We start from the raw sequence: 21,970 nt of genomic DNA on the forward strand, positions 1-21,970 counted from the left end.
AAAAAATAATTTTTGTGTTTAAAAACATGAAATAAAAAAAAAACTGGTGCGTAGTTACTGAGTGTGCAAGAAGCATATGTTGTACTTTACAAGTATAAAGGTTTATTATATACAATCATGATGACGCCTGTCTACTACTGGGGCGGGCAGAGACCATGGACCTCCATCTATTACGCTCCTGAAAACCTTGTTCTTCGCCTCGTTCACTTCCATCAATCTCTTCATACATTTCCGTTTATTCTTCGTATATTTAAACCGGCCTTTGTCAAGGACATCCCCAATCTTATCTGAATATCTTCCAACGCCTCCATCCACATTCGCTCTATAAATTTGTGTCGTCAATTTACCAACATTAATTATTTTTTGTAGCAGTAGAGATCCATACGAAAGAGTTCGTCCAGGTAAGTATTACGCCACCTTACCTATTTCTGCCATTTCTGCCGCCAAGCAATAATGTGAGCATTACTGTGTTCTGGTTTTGAATGATAAGGGTACTGGTGAAACACACAGGCGTGTCGCTTACCATCAGGCGCACGACTTGTTCGTCTAATAAAAAAATATATAAAAAAATATTTTCTACATGACCACACCATTGAAGCATCCCTCCTATCCTGGTAACTACATCATCTTTCATACCACAACGACAATATTCACAACACAAATTCCACCACATTAGAAACTTTTTCATTTTTATGTTGCACCTACCATAGTATTTTATGCAATCGTTACAATCGGACTGCCACGTAGAGGTCCCGGGTTTGATTTCCGGGCCGGGAGAAACATTTGTATGGCCTACATTTATTTCTCTTGTGAGTTTAACCAATCATTTTTTTTATAAAGACTTATGGCCCGATTGCAAGACTTTTAGGCCAATTTAACCAATCAGGAGGCAGAGTAGGGTCCTAATTAATATTTTAATTAGCAAAAATACGACGTTCTTTATTTGAAATTCATAATAGTTGTGGGTACATAACTTTAATGACATTTTTCAGCTCAGTGGCGCGTACCATACATTGACAATAGAATTTTATATTACACATTTTAGAATTAGAATTTATGGCTTATGAAATTATAATTGACAGGTTAAAGTACAGGGAGTAGAAAGATATTATTTAATTAGTTTATTACTAATTATATAAACAACGATTAACAGTGGTTTTTTGAAATAATTTTCTTCATATTTACGTAAATTTATGAAATGGAAAAAGGAAGTTTGCTTTGAAAGAACCTTGCTTTTGCTTCTATGTCCGTGTATTTTATTCTTTTGTGCAATAAAAATTATTTGTATTAATTGTATTGTAATAAATAAATAAAAAATCGAAAACATGAAAATATTTTAAAAATGAGTTAACGAAACAACATTCCAGTTTCGTTATAGCTTTGTACTTTAGCGACTGGTTTAATTCAGACAAAATGATAAAATATTATTGTAATTTAAATTCACTTGTGCTCCATGGTATATATTACATTGTTTCGTAGCAATAAGGTACCGCCTGTAGTTTCTTCTTCACAAGGCGTAAACTAAAGCGGTTTTCTATTTATTTATCTTAGAGATAATAACTACGTTATGTCACCAGTGCTGTGTTCGTATCCTTTGTATAAATTGCGTCCAAACCCAGCTATCTACAGTAATAGTGCACGAGCGATACAATCTCTGTTTCGAATGAAGGTCTCGACTTGCTTAGAATGTAATACATTTCTTGCAACAAAATGGACAAAATATTCCTACTGTTGTTATAATGATGCTGTTTGTCAATGGTTTGCCTTTTCAATGAGAAAACGAAAATCAAACATCGAAAAAGGTCTTCTTAAATTATTTTTCAAGCGTACATACATACATTTGACAATCTTCAAGATCAAGACTGCATAATCTTGTGAGTAGTTATATAGGTACTATTATAATACTGGGCGTCTCATGGCTATGGGACACGGAATGAAAGTACTTCAAATATCGTTGATATTATTTTCGATCATGGAAACATTATTTAATTTTTCAAAATACATAAACACTGCATTCAAAGACTTTTAAAAAGGTGCTTGGCAAAAACAACTAGGCATACTTTATAAGGTCAGGCCGTGCTTCACACCTGAACAGCTTTTAAATCTGTCTAAAGCGCAAGTTCGATTGCGTATGGAGTTCTGCTGCCACGTTGAGACGGCTCTGTCCATTACCAGATTGCTGCCTTGGACTCAGTGAAGCGAAAAGCAAAGAGGCTTATTAACAACTATTCTCCTGTAGAGTCGAAGCTACAAAATTTCGACCATCGTGAAAAGTGGCCTGCTTGTCGGTTTTCTATTAGAAACGCAGTGTTCGCACTTTTCAATTTAGTTCCAAGCTTACCGTTCCTCCTTCCGTCGATTAGAAGGTCCGGATCACTCCATCCTTATGTCGTTGATACGCCATTCATTCGTACTGAGCGCTTTGCTTCCTCCTTCCTAATGCGTACGGCAAAGAAATATAATACTTTACCGGTACCCGTGTTTCCCGAAAAGTGCAATTGGGGCCATTGACCTACCAAATTGAGGCTATTCAAGACCAGTGTTGGGCAAAATTTAATTGTTCTGGCAATTAAAGATTGACAATTGATTAATTGTCAATTGCGAAACAGCAATTAACGATTGATCAATTGTTATTTGCGAGAACCGCAATTAACAATTAATCAATTGTTAATTGCGGTTCTCGCAACTAACAATTGATCAATCGTTAATCGCAAATATCTACAATTAACAATTAATCAATTTTCAATCTTTTCAATGTTTTTGATAAACAATTAACAATTAAAACTGACAATTATGATAAATTTATAGGGCATATGGGGGTGAGTTAGAGCGTTGGTTGTGGGGGCCCGTTGGGGGCCTGCTGGGGGCAGGTTAGGGGGCTGGTTGGGGGCCCGGTTGGGGGCCCGGTTGGGGGCCCGGTTGGGGACTCCGGTTGGGGGCCCCGGTTGGAGGCCCCGGTTGCGAACCCCGCTTGGGGGCCCCGGTTGGGGGCCCGGTTGGAGGCCGGTTGGGGCCCCGGTTGGGGCCCCGGTTGGGGGCCCCGGCTGGGGAGCCTGGTTGGGGGGCCCGGTTGGGGGCCCGGTGGGGGGCCCGGTTGGGGGCCCATAATTGATTTCAATTGAATTGATTTTTTAATCTGATTGAATTATTGATTGAAATTTAATTGATTAACGCCCAACACTGTTCAAGACTAGAGACTACCTGAATACCTATTCAGGTATTTTTTAGGTAATCGCGTACAATCGTCGGTCACATCATCTTTTAACTTCAGATGAGATTTTAGCCAAGCGTGTGTAATATTTATAAAAAAAAGGTGCTATGTTACTTAAAAGGAATTAATTCTTAAGGAATTTGTTTTTTTTTAATAATACCAATTGACAATAGCAGTTGTTGTGCCCCTCGGAGCTTTAAATCACAAAGATCTGAGGGGCACTGCCACAGCACCCGTCACCCTGAGACATAAGTTGACAAGTCCCATGTGCCTGTTTTTTTTTTTCACCAGCACCTTTACCCTCCAAAGACAAAAAGCAGTTATACTCACATTATTGCTTGACGGCAGAAATAGGTAAGGTGGCAGTACTTCCCAGGATGAACTCTTTCAAAAGGAGCTCTATCGCCACTAAAAGTGCTACATTTACAAGAACACTACATTTCAATGACCATTATAAAATTCAGGATGTTTTTTTTTCACATTTGATCGGTTCTATTCGCAATAAATAAAATTATAATATTTAAAGTAGTTTCCATCCATTTCTCATTGCCATGGGTCGACCATTATTATGTACTTTCAAATTACATTACATGTATTTTATGCCATATAAATTTGCTAATAAATTTTCGAAGTCTTATTTGTGTGGAATACTATTTTAAATTATTGGTAGAGAATGCTTTATGTCATTAATATCGATATTTGTGCTATCATATATCGTGCAACAATAAATAACCATTATAGAAGTTCCAGAGCGTACAAAATTAAATTCAAAACGCATTTCAGATAAGGTAAAATTTATAATGTAACACAGTACATGGTTTCACCGGTAATTGTAGTACATTTTATGGTATCTACGTTGAGAATAATTTTGCACGCGGTAAAAATTGTTCCAAAATTTTGTAGCATTTATTTTTTAAAGTATTGAAAACAGTTTGAAAAATTAAAAAATAGCTTCATTTACAAAGTGTAACAATCACGAAAACCTAAAAACCAAATAGATTTGTTGTGAACAAAATGCCTAAAACTACATTGTTAAAAAGTTCTACTACACAACTTGTACTTTAAAATATAATAAACTGTTCGATGAAATAAAAAACTTACTATATACTTATTTTAATGTTATTTTTGTATTATTTTATGATTCTAATTGACGGGACGAACAAGTCGTGCGCCTGCTGGTAAGTGGCACGCCTGTTCATAATAGTTGTAATGCGACACAGAGCGTTAAATCGCAAAACTTTGAGACATATTAAGTTGACAAGTCCCATGTGACTGTAATTTAACCAGTACCCTTACCTATCAAAACTGGTATGCAGTAATGCTCACATTATTGCTTGACGGCAGTTATAGGTAAGGCGGCAGTATTTCCCCGTACGAAGTCTTTCAGAAAGAGCTCGGATGATTATCATTTCGATACCTCCAATGAACACTACGCCATCTTTATTTTTTGGTCGTCTTCTGTTATTTTTGTAAACAGCCATATTTATTTGCCTTAGTAAATAAATATGGCGGTTTAATATAAATATAATCTTAGTTGTACTCCCCGAATTCTGTGAAAAAAAGAAACAAAATAAAAATAGAACAGGTTCAAAAGTGAAGTTGGCTTAGTGTTCATTGGAGGTATCGATTTAGTAAAAACGTAATCAATGTAAGACAAACTTCAGTTCATGTAATTTCATTCACGGTAGTTGTTTGCCGGTTGGTATACTTGAAAAAATCTTTCGAATTTCCTAACCTCACAGAACTTTGACCTTTACAATGAAGAGATTCTTAAATATGAATAGAAAATTATTATATACGAATCTGCTTATTGCATTTTTGAGCACTGTCTTTATTCTCGTGGCAAGTGCTTGTGAGAAAATGAAATATGGCGGACAATGTTTTATTATTTCACGCCATTGTTTTATTTACAATACTTTATGAACACTTTGTCAATTTATTTATATAAATCCGAATATAAGATTCGAATTTATATAAATTCGAATATAAGACTGGCTTTAGAAAAATTATGCATTGTGTAATGATTTTTCTCTCGGTGTTAATTTATAATCCAATAAGTATCTAATCATGATCAGAACATGAAATTCCGAATCTATCAGTCGATCTGTAGTTTCACTTTCCTTGTACACCTGACGACCATGGCCAGCCCACAAAACAGCACGCCTTTTTCATATTAATAATTAACCAATTACAGACTGACGGTCCATCGCAGCGCATTGGTCCCTCACATTTTCGCTATTTATTTATAAATAATGAAAATTTAAGTCACGTAATTAAAGTAAGTAAGCAAACAGGTCCCTGCTGATGTACATGATTAAGTAAAAAAGCATAGATAATACAGATATAAAAATACTCTGGAGTTGAGATAAAAAAACTAGCGCGACATTGTTTTATTTTAAGCAGTCGATAAGTAGGTCATACTCACACCAGTAACTTATTTAAAGTTGTCAATATAATAAGATAACTTACCAAATGAACAGAAAATCCAAAAGTACATCTATCATGCTATAAATAAATTGACAATATACATTTGCTTTTACTTCATTGCTAAAAAATGTATGCATTAATCTACGCACCGCTCCGGACGCGTCTGAGTATCTACGAACGGTGAGTGCAAGTTTGTACTAACCTTATCTATGTTAATAACTTTGATAAGTTAATATTGTCACTTATATCGCGTTGAAATTAGAGGATTGTAGAAGCGTTGCAATAGTGCGTAATATAAGCGTCTAATTTGAAGGCGCACTTAAGCTCGTTCTTGCTAAAATTGTCAATGAGAGCCTACGACACGGCGGCATTTTATATGCGCCGCCGACGCGCTGTAAATGCACGCGTGTGTCGCGCATTTTGATAAGAGATAGTTTTAATTTTAGTTTTTAATTTTATTTCATAAAGTTACACCCAAACTCACGAGAGAAATAAATGTCAAGGCATACAAAGATTTCTCCCGGCCCAGGAATCGAATCTGTAATTTATTGAAGTAACTACATGAAAATCTATATAAACTTCTTGCTTGCAACGCGATGTTTGCACATGTTTGAACCGATTCACGCGCTGATTACGCGCGTTTACGGCGCATACAAAATACGCCGTGTGCGAAGGCTCTTATATTCGATTGCGAGCTTATTATAAACACCATAAGAAAAATGTTAAATTAAATGTTAATGCTAATGTTAATGCCAATTTGTTCCATTAACTTGGTAAAACAAAGTGAAATGAGAAATATGCCAAAGAACACTTTTTTTGTGTTCCTCCATAAAACAAGAGTAGGTAGCTTAAAGCGTCAAATAACGACTCAAATTCCTCGGAGGTTTTCCCCGCTTTACTGGATATATCCGAATAATTAATGAACGGCGTTAACTGAAAGCGCTTTTTCGAGAAAATAAATAGGTTATGTCGCGACAAGTGCTTTCGCTCGTTAGACTGTGCTCGTGAGGTAAATTACACTTGGTACAGAGTTTAGTTTAGGCTCCAAAGATCAGCTAACTAAACCTTTTGAAACTTAATATTTTTGTATTACTTACAAATTACAATTTTCTCAAACATGCTTAAAATATTTGTATTAAGTATTTCCAAAGATAGAATACAAAAGTTTATCATTTAAAGGCCGGGAAAGTTGTCCGCTGCTCTAACCTTTTAAATCTATCAAGTAACAACGAGTTGTTTAAACAGACTAAAGAAATACTGTCACACAGCCAATTGTCCACGAGTATCAATTCTCGTGCTCGAATGCATCACATTCTTTAAAAAACAAAAGAAACCAGTCAATCATAGTTTATACTAAATCTATGAGTACAATAAACCAAAAGGTTACGATGGTCTTTTTAAAAAAAAATACGTGGTACTGGTATTAATAAAAGTAAATTTTATTTGTGTGCCTGAATTTTTTTTCAGCAATTGCTCTAACATGTCATTTTTATATTTTACACTTTTACTTTTAACCTTATATTTTTTAAAGTTTTCCTATAATAAATCTTCTCCTTAGTGGTTAGTTTTTATGTTATTCCCACACATTGTTTGAGAAAACAACTATTTAGTCCTCGGCGGGACCGGAAACCCTCACTAGTGCTTGCCCTTTTAACTCATTCTCGTCCGGCAATTCCTTACTTCCTGGCCTCTGTAATAGTGTACTTTACATGATGTGAAGCTTGAAACATACCCACATAATGCGGAAAATATTTCGCAATCTTAAAATTTTCCATAGTCATCGCAGAACCATTTTCTACATCGCCGTCGTAGAAACCACTTTCTTGAACTTTCCACCTCTGTTACAGATTATATTACAATTCTGATACGTGTAGAATTTATAGCATTATTAAAACTATTTTTATTTGTTTCAGGAGCGCGATAAACGGTTGGAGTTTCATTTAGTGCCGTCGACCAGTGTAACCGTCCATACACTAGTGTTTATTTAATCAGTCACTGAAGTGTCTACTTGTGAGAGACTAATTGTGGTGGTGTGAAGTGAGTGAGCGGGGTGGATGTGGCGGCGCGGGGAGGGGCGCTAGCGGCGGCGGCGCTGTGGATGGTGCGTGCGCGGGCGCGCGGGGCATGGCGCGCGGGCGGCGGGGAGGGAGGCGCGGGGCGAGGGCGCGGTGAGGGCGCGCGGCGACATGCGCGTGGCCGCGCTGCTCTGGGCCGCGTGGGGCGCGTGTCTCGCGTGCGCCGCGCTGGCCACCCCCGCGCCGGCCGCGGCGGGCCGCGAGCTTCGAGTCCTCCAGGCCGACTCGCGCTCGGCCTTCTTCGTGGGCATCGCCGCGCCGCCCTCGGCCGCCGCCGCCGTGCGCGCCTTCAACCGCTCCTTGGCGGAAATTTCGCAGACCTACCTCGCTGGCGATTACCCGCTCCATCTGCGCAACATCACTCTTCAACCACTTTACATCGAGCTACCAGAAGATGAAAGGTATGTAAAAATTTGCGAGTCTGTCATTTGTATCTATCTGAAGTATTTTTATTACATTGGGATTGTGAGCCAAATTGGATTGTAGTCGTTTGATAACAAAGCGACAAATTTGCATCAAAATTGTCGCCGATATAGTACGATGCACTGTATCTAGTATGTATAATAAGTTATGCTCATTCTCATTTGATAATTTACATGTAGTTACTTCCCTGTTTACATAACAGTATGGTCTGATAGGTACTTAAACTAGGCGGAAAGTCGATTCTCTACCGAAGTGCAGCAGCCTTTCCAATTTCACATTTACACATGTGAAATAATGCAATTGAATTTTTAATTAAATTTGTATTAAATTGATATTGAATATTTTTTGTGAAATTGCTCCACTAGTTTGTTATAATTATTAAGACAAAGATCGAACACTTAGAAAAAATTATTTCGACCAGATCGGCTTCAAAACGACGTCTTCTAGCAAACCGTTCCATATCGTGCCATACCATTAAATTTTTATTGAATTGATATTCAATTATTTTTTGTGAAATTACTCCACTAGTTTTTTATAATTATTAATACAAAGATCGAACACTCAGAAAAAATTCCTTCGATCCGGTCGGATTCGAACCGACGTCTTCTTGCATACCGTGCCAGACGCTATACCAACTAAGCCACGGAACGAACCAACGGACCTCACGAATTTTTCTGTGCTTGCGTCGTGTCTTTGTACTTGGTCTTTCAACGACTTTTTAGTCGTAGCGCCATCTTTGAGAAATCTATTGCAGATTTATCACCCAGTTAGTACCTTTACAGCTACCAGTCCTGGCGAGAGATGTCGCTATTCACTGTATTAATTAAATTTTTATTGAATTGATATTCAATTATTTTTTGTGAAATTACTCCACTAGTTTGTTATAATTATTAATACAAAGATCGAACACTACGAAGAAATTTTTTCTAAGTATTCGACCTTTGTATTAATAATTATAACAAATTGAATTTTTCTTTAAAAATTTACCTATACTTTTTTACTTTCGACTTTAATGTTTTTACTTGTATTTTACCTTCTATGTTAGTTTCAAATTTAAAGCGCGCCAGTTGAGGAACGACTGAGTGATTCCGTTAGCAAATTCAATGCAATTTGAGTGGATGCCAAGAAAGCTCCCTTAGTGTAGTCAGTTTATCTCACTGCGCTTCAATAACTGCTGAATTCACTGTCTTGCAAACACATACGGTACGTACATATCTTTGCAGTGAATAATAAACGATTGCAGACAAACAGCGTCAATGTATCTCCTCGATAACTTGGAACTGTGAAAGCGCTCCCGAGTTTCCATTTCAACAAGGGCAATACGCGACTTGGTCGGTGCGAAACGTCGAAACTGTGAACAGTTTATGGATATTGAACTTGTTTTCGTTCTAACGTTACTACAACCAAAACATGTAGCTACATTCTTGCGTACTTACGTTATTCTAGATGCCATCGATGTTATATCGAGGCATAAAGTATGACGTAATAATTCAGTGCCTCCCGTGAAAAAGGGAATAACTCAAAATCGATACTTTTCAGAAGACGCAGAAAACCATACTTTTGTTGATTAATGGTTGTTCGCGTTTATTATTATAGTCTGTTCCAATCCATTTTGAACAAAAAGTAAACAAATCTGTTTGGTTAAAATTCTAAAGCAATCACTCAATAAATCGAATAAGTAATACTTTCACGTATATTTCGAAGATTTCGACTTAATATATCATCACTTTTTCCAACAATATTCATTTGAATAGCATTGTAAAATCGTATTTGAAAAATGATAGTCTAAAAGTGAGGTTATTCTTCATGTACACTTCTATGACTTGCCTATGGTTGCATAGTGAAAAAAAAAACCATTCGGCGCAATCAATTAAAGTTTAGTAATCTTAAATATGCTTATATAGGTTATATAAGGAAAACCGCTAGTATGACTCAATTGAACTAATCGATTCATTAAATTACTTATACGATTTGTAGTTGGCGTTATAATTGGCTATCACTAAACCGTCTATGGTTGGGTCAGTGACTAGTTTGTTTACTTTTTGTTCAAAATGGATTGAAATGAAGTATATTACTTTTTATGATTTCTAGCTTTAGGTATACATCTAAGCTTTCGTATGATGGGTATTGGTAACATATTCTGTCACATTTTCTATATTTTTTTTAAGTTTTTTTCAAGTTGCGTCCTTGTTTATGAGTACTTAACGGTAATAACATGACTTATGTTAACAAACTTTAAGACATAAACCGGTGTATTCCCTTAACTGCGACTGTTAAATGGTTATAACAGTACTTATGATACTAACCGTATTGACAAAAGATATGAAATTGTTAAAAGAATAAAACGACAAGTTTTCTGTTGCGAACTATTAATCAATAGCATCACGGTTTAGCCGCGGGTATGACCAATGGTGACCAGTGGAACAAACGGACAGCTCGTTATACCTTTATGTACACTATGTAATAAGGCAATAGTCGCTTTTAGTCCTACTTTATTTCCCCGTCATTATGGAACAATACAAAAAAGTATCTTTATGTATAAGTATATCTGTAGTTATTCGTTAAACTTGCATGTATTTTTTGAGTTGAGAAAACTTGTACCTTCAGATTCATAAAAAATGCCGGATAACTAAAGTTATGCCTTAACAAACAGCGACTTATGCCCTTAGTGCCATAAAAAAATGACGTTAGGAGACTGCTAGAGAGATGTCCTTTTGATATCTTATGTAATCGGACACGATGAAGCCAATGGTGTAATGAAAAAAAAAGGGTATAACTCGTCTTATTCCGTTTTTCATTGGAGGCACTGAATTGTCATTATAAATTCAAGTACCTTCCCTATTCGTAACATTGTAACTGCCACTCAGAGCTTTAAATCGCAATCATCTGAGTGGCCCTGTTACCGTACCCGTCACCCAGAGATATAATGTTGACAAGTCCTGTGCCTCCGGTTTCACTTGCGCCCTTACCCTTCAAAGCTGGAACGCAATAATTGGCGACAGAAATAGGTGTGGTGGCAATATTTGTCGGGACGAACTGTTTCACAAAGCTACTGCTACTAAATACTATTATTTACATAATCTATAAACGAGAACAATCTGTATAAAGAAATGCAACAGTGTATAGAGCAGCACTGGCAGCGAAGAAAAAATTCTAAATTTAAAATGAAATGGCGTTATTTTTAAAATCCAGTCTAGCTTGAAACGTAACAGAGTTTAACATTTTCACACAACACCACACACATAGTTTTCACACAATAGTAGGCTTTCGCCTCGAAAATTTAATGCAGGTGCTTAGATAAAATGAATTCTGGGATGAAAAGGATATTTCAACACCAAGTTTCAAGCATTATCGCATCCATTATTCAGTTATAACGTTGACTTTCAAAAGGAACCTTAACGCTGATAGCGCATATACTGCACATAACTATGTGTAGGTACGTATAACAATTGAGGAAGTGGTTGCTTTCTATTTGTGCGATAGGAAACTTGCGTCAGTACAGTGCTACTATTGAAAATTGCGTTCTCCTTTTAGATGAAAACTTTTCATATAAAGGGAAATGTTTTCAATCGCCTTGACAAACAATTCATGGGATAATTAATCTTATCAAAACGTGCAAATGACGGACTTTGTTGTTAGACTCCATGAAATTTCAGAGTAATTTAAAAAGGAGTTACCAATTTTGTAACGTTCGTTGTTGACTTCGTGCGGCAACAACGAATTTTCAAATATAATTTTTGGAGGCTGTACTTTTACAGCATTAAAAATTAACGGGAAATCTTTCATAACAACCTTTTTTAAAAATATGATATTCGGGTAGTAGGTAGGGTTGGATGTGTACTTAAAATTTGAATTGTATCAAACGATATATTATTTGCCACCTATTTCGTGTAATTTCTTACATTATAATGAAACAAAGTAATAATAATTTACACTGTACGAGTTTATCGATGTTCGTGGATGTGTTTTCTTGAGTAATACACGAACTCATCGCATTAAAATGTATATCACACAGTACTTATAACATTAATAACTACGTGTGATATGTGTTGTAGATTAAGTAAAGATAAAAATCTAATAAAATCTAATACAATACAAGTAAAACATATATAAATAAAGCAATTATAGTATTAAAATAAGCATTAAGAAGGGAACCTAAATTATACAATCTTCAACAGTCCCTACTTTATCTTTGTCTTAATATCATTTTTATATATTAACACAACAAACAAGTGAATCAACTGAAACTCTGAAGAGGGTACGTCGGATGAATAAAGTGGAGGAGGTAACACGAGAATAGTTTTTGGCGGCTTTGTAAAGATGTGTGTGGTTTGGCGTATAATGTGTTATGGGCAATACATATAACTGTGACTAAAGTAAAATTACTATAGACCATATCATATCAAAAAAATCAATTTAATTATATATAATAATGTTAATTATTATTGTAATTATTAATACAAAGTTCGCACATAAAGAAAAAATCCTTTGATCCGGCTGAATTCGAACCAGTGACCTCGCCATATCATGATTCTTTGTGTTCGAATTATAACAAGCTAGTGGAGTACTTTCACGAAAATGTCGTAACGTTCAATAAACTTAATATTACAAAAACAAGCAAGCAACAAATCAAAAAATTCGTCCAGGGAAGTACTGTCACCTTACCTACTACCGCTATGCAGTAATGTGAGCATAACTGTGTTACGGTTTTGAAGGGTAAGGGTGCTGGTGAAATTACAGGCACATGGGACTTATCAACTTATGTCTCAGGGTGACGGACGCAGTGGCAGTGCTTCTCAGATATTTCTGATTTAACTGCCTCCAAAGCCGAATGGTTGCCATGTCGGACTGCCACGCAGAGGTTTGATTCCCGGGCCGGGAGAAATATTCGTATGGCCTACATTTATTTCTCTCGTGAGTTTGGGTGTATTTTGTGGTTGTCTATGTGTATCCATGGCACCCGCGACACAAGATTTCCCTAGTGCGGGTTTCCCTATGTCGAGTGTGTGTGTTATTATTATTATTGTTTAAAGCATTGAGTGGCACTGCAACTTTTATACCAGGCGCACGACTTGTTCGTTACATCACTTGTTTATTATAAAAAAAAATATTCTTGTCAAAACTCTAGATTACTAATAACGGTGTAATGTTCATTTGGGCCTTAGGCATATTTATTAAACAATGAGCTTTTTCCGTAACGCAAAAAGGGCTCAAATCGAAGTTACGGTGTTCCTGTATATGGCGGGTAAATAATAGCATTTTCTCTGTCATTACGGATTTCTTCCTCCCCATTTCGTTTCGTCCAAGATTTACTAGTAGTTTACCCGTTTCAGATATAGAAAGGTTAAACTTGTGCTGGGCGAGATCTTTTCTGTTTATCACAATAGAATATTATTGTTGACGACCTGGGTGGTCGAGTGGATTGCACACGAGTTTTCATGGTTCGCTCAGGTACCGATAAGTCGTGTATGGAGTACTGCTGCCACCTTTGGGATGGCTCTGCTACATACCAACTGGCCACCTGGGATTCAATTGATAAGCATATCAAGAGGCTTATAGGTGACTCGGAATTAGTAGCGGCGAAGATGCAGTGCCTGTTTAATGTTATTTTACAAGATATATCACGGAGTGTGTGCGATGGAATCACACGATTTAATTCCGCCTTCCCCTTTCCATCATCGGTGGACTAGACGTAGGCTTGGACTCCACCCCTACGTTGGGAAATTTCTAAGATTCGCACGAAGCATTACGTTTATATGGCGAACGACAATGGAGTGGAATTCCCTGCTTGTAGACTTGTTGTTGAACCTTGTTAACCTTTTTCTGATTTAGGCAAAATACGCTCAGTGTTGACCGAATTGAATGGCGGTATTAACTCAAAACGTGTTTTAAATGACTTCGATCATTCTTTCCCGTACTCTTCATATGCAAATGATGTTTCAGAAGATGATTTGATTTAGAAAAAACACAATATCTAATTGAAAATGAAATAAAAAAATAGTTTTGAAGTAACTCTAACTAACACGTACTGAGATTTCGATTAGACAAAATGAATTAATGGAATTATGTTCTCGAATTACATCAACAGCAGCGGCGCTATCACAATATAATCCGCCATTTTGCCGAGCCACAAACCCTTTTATCTGTCCCCATTTTAGCCTGATACAACATTGCATAATTACTATGTAATGTAATAACAATATTTGTTTTTTAGTGTGTTGAAATAAATAAACAATTTAAGACCATATTACGCTGTGCTGGCCCAATGCGTGTTCGAAACTTCCTCATGCAATTTTCTTCACGGTTAGAATGGTTAGGTATTGCCACCAAATATTTATAAATAGACGTTACTTAGAGATTTAAATCAGAAGTACGGGGATTCGATTTTCAAATCGAGAATCAACCATTTTTCTGAGACTGGTTAGCACAACTGTATTTGCTCAGCGTAGTAGTGGCTTTAGCTACTTACGACAAACAGTGAGACTATCCACCGGGTGCAAAGTGATTTTCACAGCCTACATACGATTGATATGAATGATATCAGGCTTTTATAATATTTTAATAATACCAAGTGACGCGACGGACAAGTCGTGCGCCTGGTGGTAAGCTACACGTCTATCCATAACAGTTGTAGTGCCACTCAAAACTTTAAATCGCAAAGATTGTAGAGGCACTGCCACTGCGTCCGTCATCCTGAGATATAAGTTGGCAAGCCCCATGTGCCTGTAATTTATAATTTTGTAGCAGTAGAGCTCCTTGTGAAAAAGGTCGTCCAGGGAAATACTGTTATCTTGCCTATTTCTGCCGCCAAGCCGTAATGTGAGCATTACTGCATTCCGTTTTAGAGGGGTAAAGGTGCTGGTGAAAATAAAGACATATGAGACTTGTCAACTTATGTCTCAGGGTGACGGGCGTAGTGGCAGTAAGTTAAGATCTTCATGATTTTAAGCTCTGAGTGGCACTGCAACTGTTATGGACAGGCGTATCGCTTATCTCACTGCCTCCGTGGCCGAACGGTTACCATACCAGATTGCCACGCAGAGGTTCCAGGTTCGATTCCCGGGCCAGAAGAATTATTTGTATAGCCTACATTTATTTCTCTCGTGAGTTTGGATGTAATTTGTGGTTGTCTATGTGTGTGTTCATGCCACCCGCGACACAGGGTTTCCCTAGTGCGGGGCTATGTTGAGTGTGTGCGTTATTATTATTATATTATTATCACCACGCGTACGACTTGTTCGTCCTAGCACTTGAAATTATAAAAAACAAATCACCAGCAGACCGTGGGTTATACGTTTTTAAGTTTCTTATAATTGTGATTACTTTACCTCTTCACACCCTGCAACATTTTCACAGCAGTGCTACTTTGTGGTATACCGCGACTTAAGGAGTAACCACATATATGTATCCAGAATCGGCTTAAGCTAGTCAGGAATATGGCACGGTTTGCTAGACGTCGGTTCGAATCCGACTAGATCTGAACAAACTAGTGGAGTAATTTCACAAAAAATAATTGAGCATCATTTCAACACAAATTTAATTACAATTCATAGCGACATCTCTAGCAGGTCTGGTAGCTGTAAAGTTACCTAACTGGACGACGAAATACTTTCATAGATTCCTCATAGATGGCGCTACGGCTAAAAAGTCGTTGAAAACCAAATTCGAAAGATCCGACAAATAATCACATGAAAAAATTCGTGAGGTCAACTGGTTCGTTCCGTGGCATAGTTGGCATAGCATCTGGCACGTTTTTTAGAAGACGTCGGTTCGAATCGGGCCGGATCGTATTCGATTGATAGATCGTATTGTATTAATAATTATAACTAATTAGTGGAGTAATTTTACAAAAAAATAATTGAATATCAATTCAATACAAATTTAATTAGTCAGAAATAGTTTTATGCCCATGCAATATTTTGACTCGGATCGCCAAACACAGCGTCCGCATCGATAAGTTTGATGACCGCCTTTTAAATCACCATATAAAATCAAAGCAATTATTATTGTTTTTGTTCATTAATATACGGCAATGTTTTGTACCTGACGTAACTCAATGTGAGTTTCACTTGTACACCATCTCACAACAGCAAGACGATATTAAAACCGCGTCTCTGAAGCTGTCATAATTAAAACCAACATACACACACGGCTTATTGAATCCACATACCGTAAATTCGTTTACGGCCATGAGGTAAAATTTTGGAATATATAAAATATGTGATCATTTAGATTTGAAATTGTAGGGGTCAATGTACGAAATTGTTTTATTTTTAACTAATGACACTAGAATGCCTTGTGAAAGTTGAAGCTACAAAAATGAAAGAAAGAAAGACAAAAAGAAAAGGATTAAAGACGAGATTAACCCTAAAAATATAAAGACTAAACTAAAACAATATTTCCTTAACAAATTATGACACATTGAACAGTACAACCTTATTGGGACCCTAGTTTTTATCCACCTTTACTCATGTTAATTCACATATTACACTAAAACTTAATGTCTATAGCTAAATTTACACTTAAATTACTAAAATCTAACCATGCTAACAAGTATTAAATTAGCACCCCGTATAATGTGCAGTAATATAATATCGGAGCGGAATATCTTTCTACCCTCATGTTCATTTTAATTTATATTATGAATCAAGCAGTGGTGTACAGAAAAACCTGCAATAGGTTTATGAGACACCACTTCTACTATGTACCTTATTTTAAGTTATATTTGTAATAAATAAAAAAAAAAAAAAAAAAAAGGAAAAATAATCAGGAGAGTTCTTAGGTTTTCGCGATTGTTACACAGTGGAAATGAAACTATTTTCACGGATTTAAATCGCGTATTTTCTTAAAAAAACCAATGTTTCGGATCCTTTATAGGTCCCAGAGACAAGGCTGACTTACATGGTAAACTCATTAACAATTTATGTCTAAGAACTATTGTTGCCATTGTGAAAATAGAGGGTGGTTTGCTTTAATGTTAGACTTTAACATCAGTCAGCCGGGACTATAACATCTGTAAAGGGGCAAAAACAAATACACGCGGTTTAGATCCGGGAAAATAGTTTCATTTGTACCTGGAGAGCTAAGATTGGAAGAGATTACTATATGAAAGAAACATTGTTATTTAAAATTAGTACATAAATTGGATATAGTTAAACAAAAAGGACCCAATGTACATCCAGTCACTTTCGAGATATGGCGGCTTGAAGGTTTTAAGTGTATTTTACTGTTGTTTTATTTTCATAATTTATAAGATCATGTATTTATTTATTTATTTATTTATGTTCACATGTTGAATTTTTTTCCTGATCCAAGAGGTTAGACTTTAGTAACCGTTGGGTACATATAAATCATTGTCTGATAATTTTGTGGATTAGATCCTTTCTGCTTCAATACGTCCAATTACACGAAGTACATACTGCCGTCCTTGTTATGACTAAAGCATTTGTCACAAGCACCAAAATTTTTATTATCACCTAAAAAAAATTCAAAATAAAACTGTAACTAAATAAGATATTTAAAAACCGATTAGAGGGGGTTGTAGATCTAGTTTCACTGATCCCATATATGGTACTAAACCAATTTCGCTAAAAATTTCTATTATGTTAGTTATGATAAAGAGAGTAGCATACACGGATTACATTTTTGTATCTTTAACTATAAATTAGTATAATAAATAATAATTGAGACTAGGAAACTTATCGAGGCATGACGCACGGGTAGGTAAAATAACATGTGAAGACAAGAGTTGCTGGAGGAGATAGAAACTTTGAGTAGTGTGTACATGCTTTAAGGGTGGAAAATTGCTGTCTTCAAGTTCTGGCCAATTAGAAATTAAATAAATCTTTTTTTTATATAATATCATGGGACGGGACGAACAAATCGTAAGCCTGATGGCAAGCTATACGCCTGTCACACACTCAACATAGCCCCGCACTAGACAAACCCTTTGTCGCGAGTGCCATGGACACACACATAGACATCCACAAATTACACCCAAACTCCCGATAGAAATAAATGTAGGCCATAAAAATATTTCGTCCGGTATGATAACCATTCGGCCACGGAGGGTTCGGCCAGTTAAACATAACAGTTGCAGTGCCACTCAGAGCTTTAAATCGTAAATATCTGAGGGGGACTGCCTCTGCGCCCGTCCAGCTGAGCATAAGTTTCATGTGCCTGTAATTTCACCAGCACCCTTACCCTTAAAAACCGGAACACAGTAATGCTGGCATTACTGCTTGGCGGCAGAAATAGGTACATATGGTACGGTAATAGGTAAATAGGTTTCACAAGGTGCTCTACTGCCACTAAAACTTAGTGCAAGATGCAGATTGTAAACTTTTTTCAATAAACGCTTATCTGAGGCTTTTAAACTTGAAATTTTCGTATTCGTTGATTTGAAATCAAACATAGAACTATAGGATTTCGTGTTATATTGGTTACGAGTTCTATTAGATGCATTAGTAGCGCAAACTATTCCAAACATTAACGAGGTATGTGGAGCGGATACAACTAATGAACGCACGTGTGTTTTTGGTTCGCGCCATTCGGGAGTGGAAATTTTAACGTGGCAAATGAGCTTCGTGAACGAGCAGAGCTCAAGGTGAATAATGACCTGTTCGGAGCTGTTGTTGAAGCTGATCTATTACAGACTAAGGAGAAATTAACAGTTCAACAAATAACTAACTATAGTCATAATACGGATAGAAATAGCTACCAGACAAATTGTTCGACTTACAACGGGTTACTTAAGTGCAAGCCTGTGTCTTAATTTGGTTATATAACTTAAAACCCATGGTCCACGGGGATAGTGCAAATTCGCGTTTGTAATTTTTTTTTTTAATTTTTAATAATTTTTTTTGTAATTGTTTTTGCGAGTAAAAAGCGCGTACCTAACCAAATTTCACAGGAGAGGGATTTAATGTTATTAATTTTGACTTTCATTTTTGCGCAGTAAGCATTAATTTGTTGTCTACAGACTGATAACAATAGATTATTCCCGTAAAACACGCTAAATTGCCACGACATTAACGCGCATTTGATTTGGCGACTAAATTACCGAAATGGAGACTCATAATCAAATGCTACTTACGCGTAATTGCACTATCACCGACGATATGTGATCGTAATACAAAAGTGCTTTTATCACATGAAAGTCATAAAAACAATAATAATTACACTCACAAGTCTCCTATTTAAGCATAATAAAATAAAGTTATCTACTAATTTAGTTCATAGAACCTATGAACTAAATTAGGTATGAGTGTATACGCGTTATAACGCGTTTGTATTACGCGTTATAGAATCTTTAAGCCTCACTCCTGAAAAGACATTACGCAAATATAGGGCCTTATATAAATATAAGGCCTTATTATAGTGCGAATTAAATCACTCCGAGGTGAAAGAGTTTTACTCCATATCGACACTCGTGAGGCAAAATGGAATAAGCGTCACTTTTGGGTCATATTGAGTTGATGCCGTTGGAATCAGAAATATCAGCTGATTCCAATGGTATATAGTATAACTCAATATGACCAAAAATGTCGCTTATCCCATTTTGCCATTCAAGTGTCGATATGATTACTACCGATGAAAAATATATTTTTTTATGATTTTTGCACACGATTAGTACAATGGTTGAACGCTGGTTACAAGTATAAAACCGTACCACCAGTTTGGGATCCAGTATTTCCTCTAATGAAAAATCCCAAACAGACATAAAACTCCAGTACTAATTAATATGTTTTAGTTTATTCTAATTTCTATTAATAATTAATAATAAATTAAACTAAATAAAAATTCATTCAATAATATTAATTTGTAAAACTTAATGTAGAGTAAATTGGAATGTTTTCTTTGTAAAATTAAAAATAAGGTATTTAATTAATAACTATTGTAACTGTAGTGAAAAAATAGGGTGGTTTGCATTAATATTAGACATAACTGGTTGAAGACTGTACCACCTCAGTCAACCGTGACCATGGGACTTGTAAAGGGCCCGAAACGTCGGTCTGTTTGAAAAAACAAATATACGCGATTTAAATCTGGAAAAATAGTTTCATTTCCTATGTGTAACAATCGCGAAAACCTAAGAACTCGATAAGTATAAAACAGTTTCCAAGTAACGTAACTATTGATAATGATTGACTTAAATAGCCGTATAGCTTGTAGTGAAAAAGTTCTTCCACGAAAGAACTGCCACCTAACCTATTTCTGCCGCCTAATAGTAATGTGAGCATTACTGCGTTTCGATTTTGAAGGGTAAGGGTTCTGGTTAAATTACAGGCATGTGGAACTTTTCAACATACGTCTCAAGGTGGACACACTGGCAGTGCCTCTCAGATCTTTGCGATCTCAAGCTCTAGGTGGCACTGCGACTGTTATAGGTAAAGTTGTAGCTTACTACCAGGTGTACGACTTGTTCGTTATATATAAATTACAGACACATGGAAATTGTCAGTTTATGTCCCACTTTCTTTTGGTTATGTAACAGGCGTTGCGGCAGTGGTATTGCAACTTTTATGGACAGGCGTGCCACCACCAGGTTCCCATTACTTGGTCTCAAAAAAAAATACATGACAGTTTGGTGATACAGCCGCAGAGTGATTCACTATATATTTCTTAAATCTGATATAACTAAGTAGTTGATCGCTGCAGTGAAGAAATTCGGGCGATAATAGCAAATTCAGTCGAGGAAAACACGACTAGTTAACTAACCTTCAATGTTACTTCCACACAATAACGCAGAACAGCTTATTACACAACGAACCAGCTCTACTTAACAGGTGTTGCAATTTTCGGCGCTTCTCCTCTCTATCTACCCTAATTTGACCTCTAGAGATTACCATTTTTTCCGCAATTTACATAATCATCTACAAGGAAAACAATTTAGTTCCGTAGAGCTGACGAAACGAGTTCCAAGATTTTCTGGTTTTCCGTTCCCTACTACCTATTTCCGTTACCTATTCCTCTGCGGTAGAATTACCGCAAAGGAATAAATGATCTTTAGGTTCAAAGACGCTTTATTCTTATTAAGGCCGCGAGTCTGTGGCGCTTCAGTAATTATTAGTTCACTAAAGAGTGCAACACACGGCGCCCGCGCTCGGTGTGTTGTCGTACATATAAATACACGGAATTAGATTCGTCGCGGTTTCGACCCGACACACGCCCGAACCGCACCCGCTCTCCGTGTGTTTCACGCTAAATTGTAACTGCAAAAGTGGCACGCGCGTATCTCGACAATGGCACCGCAACTGCGCTTCTAAATATTATGAAAATAGTCACTGTTGCAGCGCTTTTTTATAAGCATCTAATTTGTAGGCGCTCTAAATCAATCTTCACAATGATGAAAACTTAAGGCGAGGTATTCCACTGGAGCATAGATATTAGGAAGTGAGGTGAGGCGCCACTCGCGTGCCGCAATCCGCGCACTATAAATTAATATTATGAATAAAATTAGAACAGGCGGAGAAAATATGACACAGATTCGACGCCCACGAGCGCTCGATGACGATTGATGAAGCAGCGGACGGCGCTGCGCATTATCAACAGCTGGGCAATTTGCAAAATTTGTGATAAATGTGAATTTAACAACTAATATTGTAATAATGATTATAATAAATATTTTATTCTGAAATAATTCGTTTTAGACTTTTCATTTAGCCTGTTTTCAGGATGTTATGTGATCGGATAAAGTACATCCTATCGTGCAACACGTCAATACATTCTTTGGGCCATACCCTTATGTGTATCGCATATTTTTTCCGTTGTTTAATAGTAAATAATAATAATGTATTTATTCTCTTCTTCCGCAGTGAAACTTTTATCTAAG

At 36.6% G+C, this 21,970-nt stretch overlaps 1 protein-coding gene across 1 annotated transcript in view; it reads left to right on the forward strand.

The window, feature by feature from the left end:
• Positions 1-7,824: 7,824 nt before the first annotated feature.
• LOC113236654 overlaps positions 7,825-21,970 on the forward strand; it is a 133,559-nt gene continuing 119,413 nt past the window's right edge. Inside the window, exon 1 of the mRNA XM_026472816.1 lies at positions 7,825-8,114. Coding sequence (XP_026328601.1) covers positions 7,825-8,114 — 290 coding nt within the window. The remainder of the gene's footprint in view (positions 8,115-21,970) is intronic.

This window comes from Hyposmocoma kahamanoa, unplaced genomic scaffold (assembly GCF_003589595.1).
Source record: "Hyposmocoma kahamanoa isolate Upper Pololo Valley unplaced genomic scaffold, ASM358959v1 92, whole genome shotgun sequence".
NCBI lineage: Eukaryota > Metazoa > Arthropoda > Insecta > Lepidoptera > Cosmopterigidae > Hyposmocoma > Hyposmocoma kahamanoa.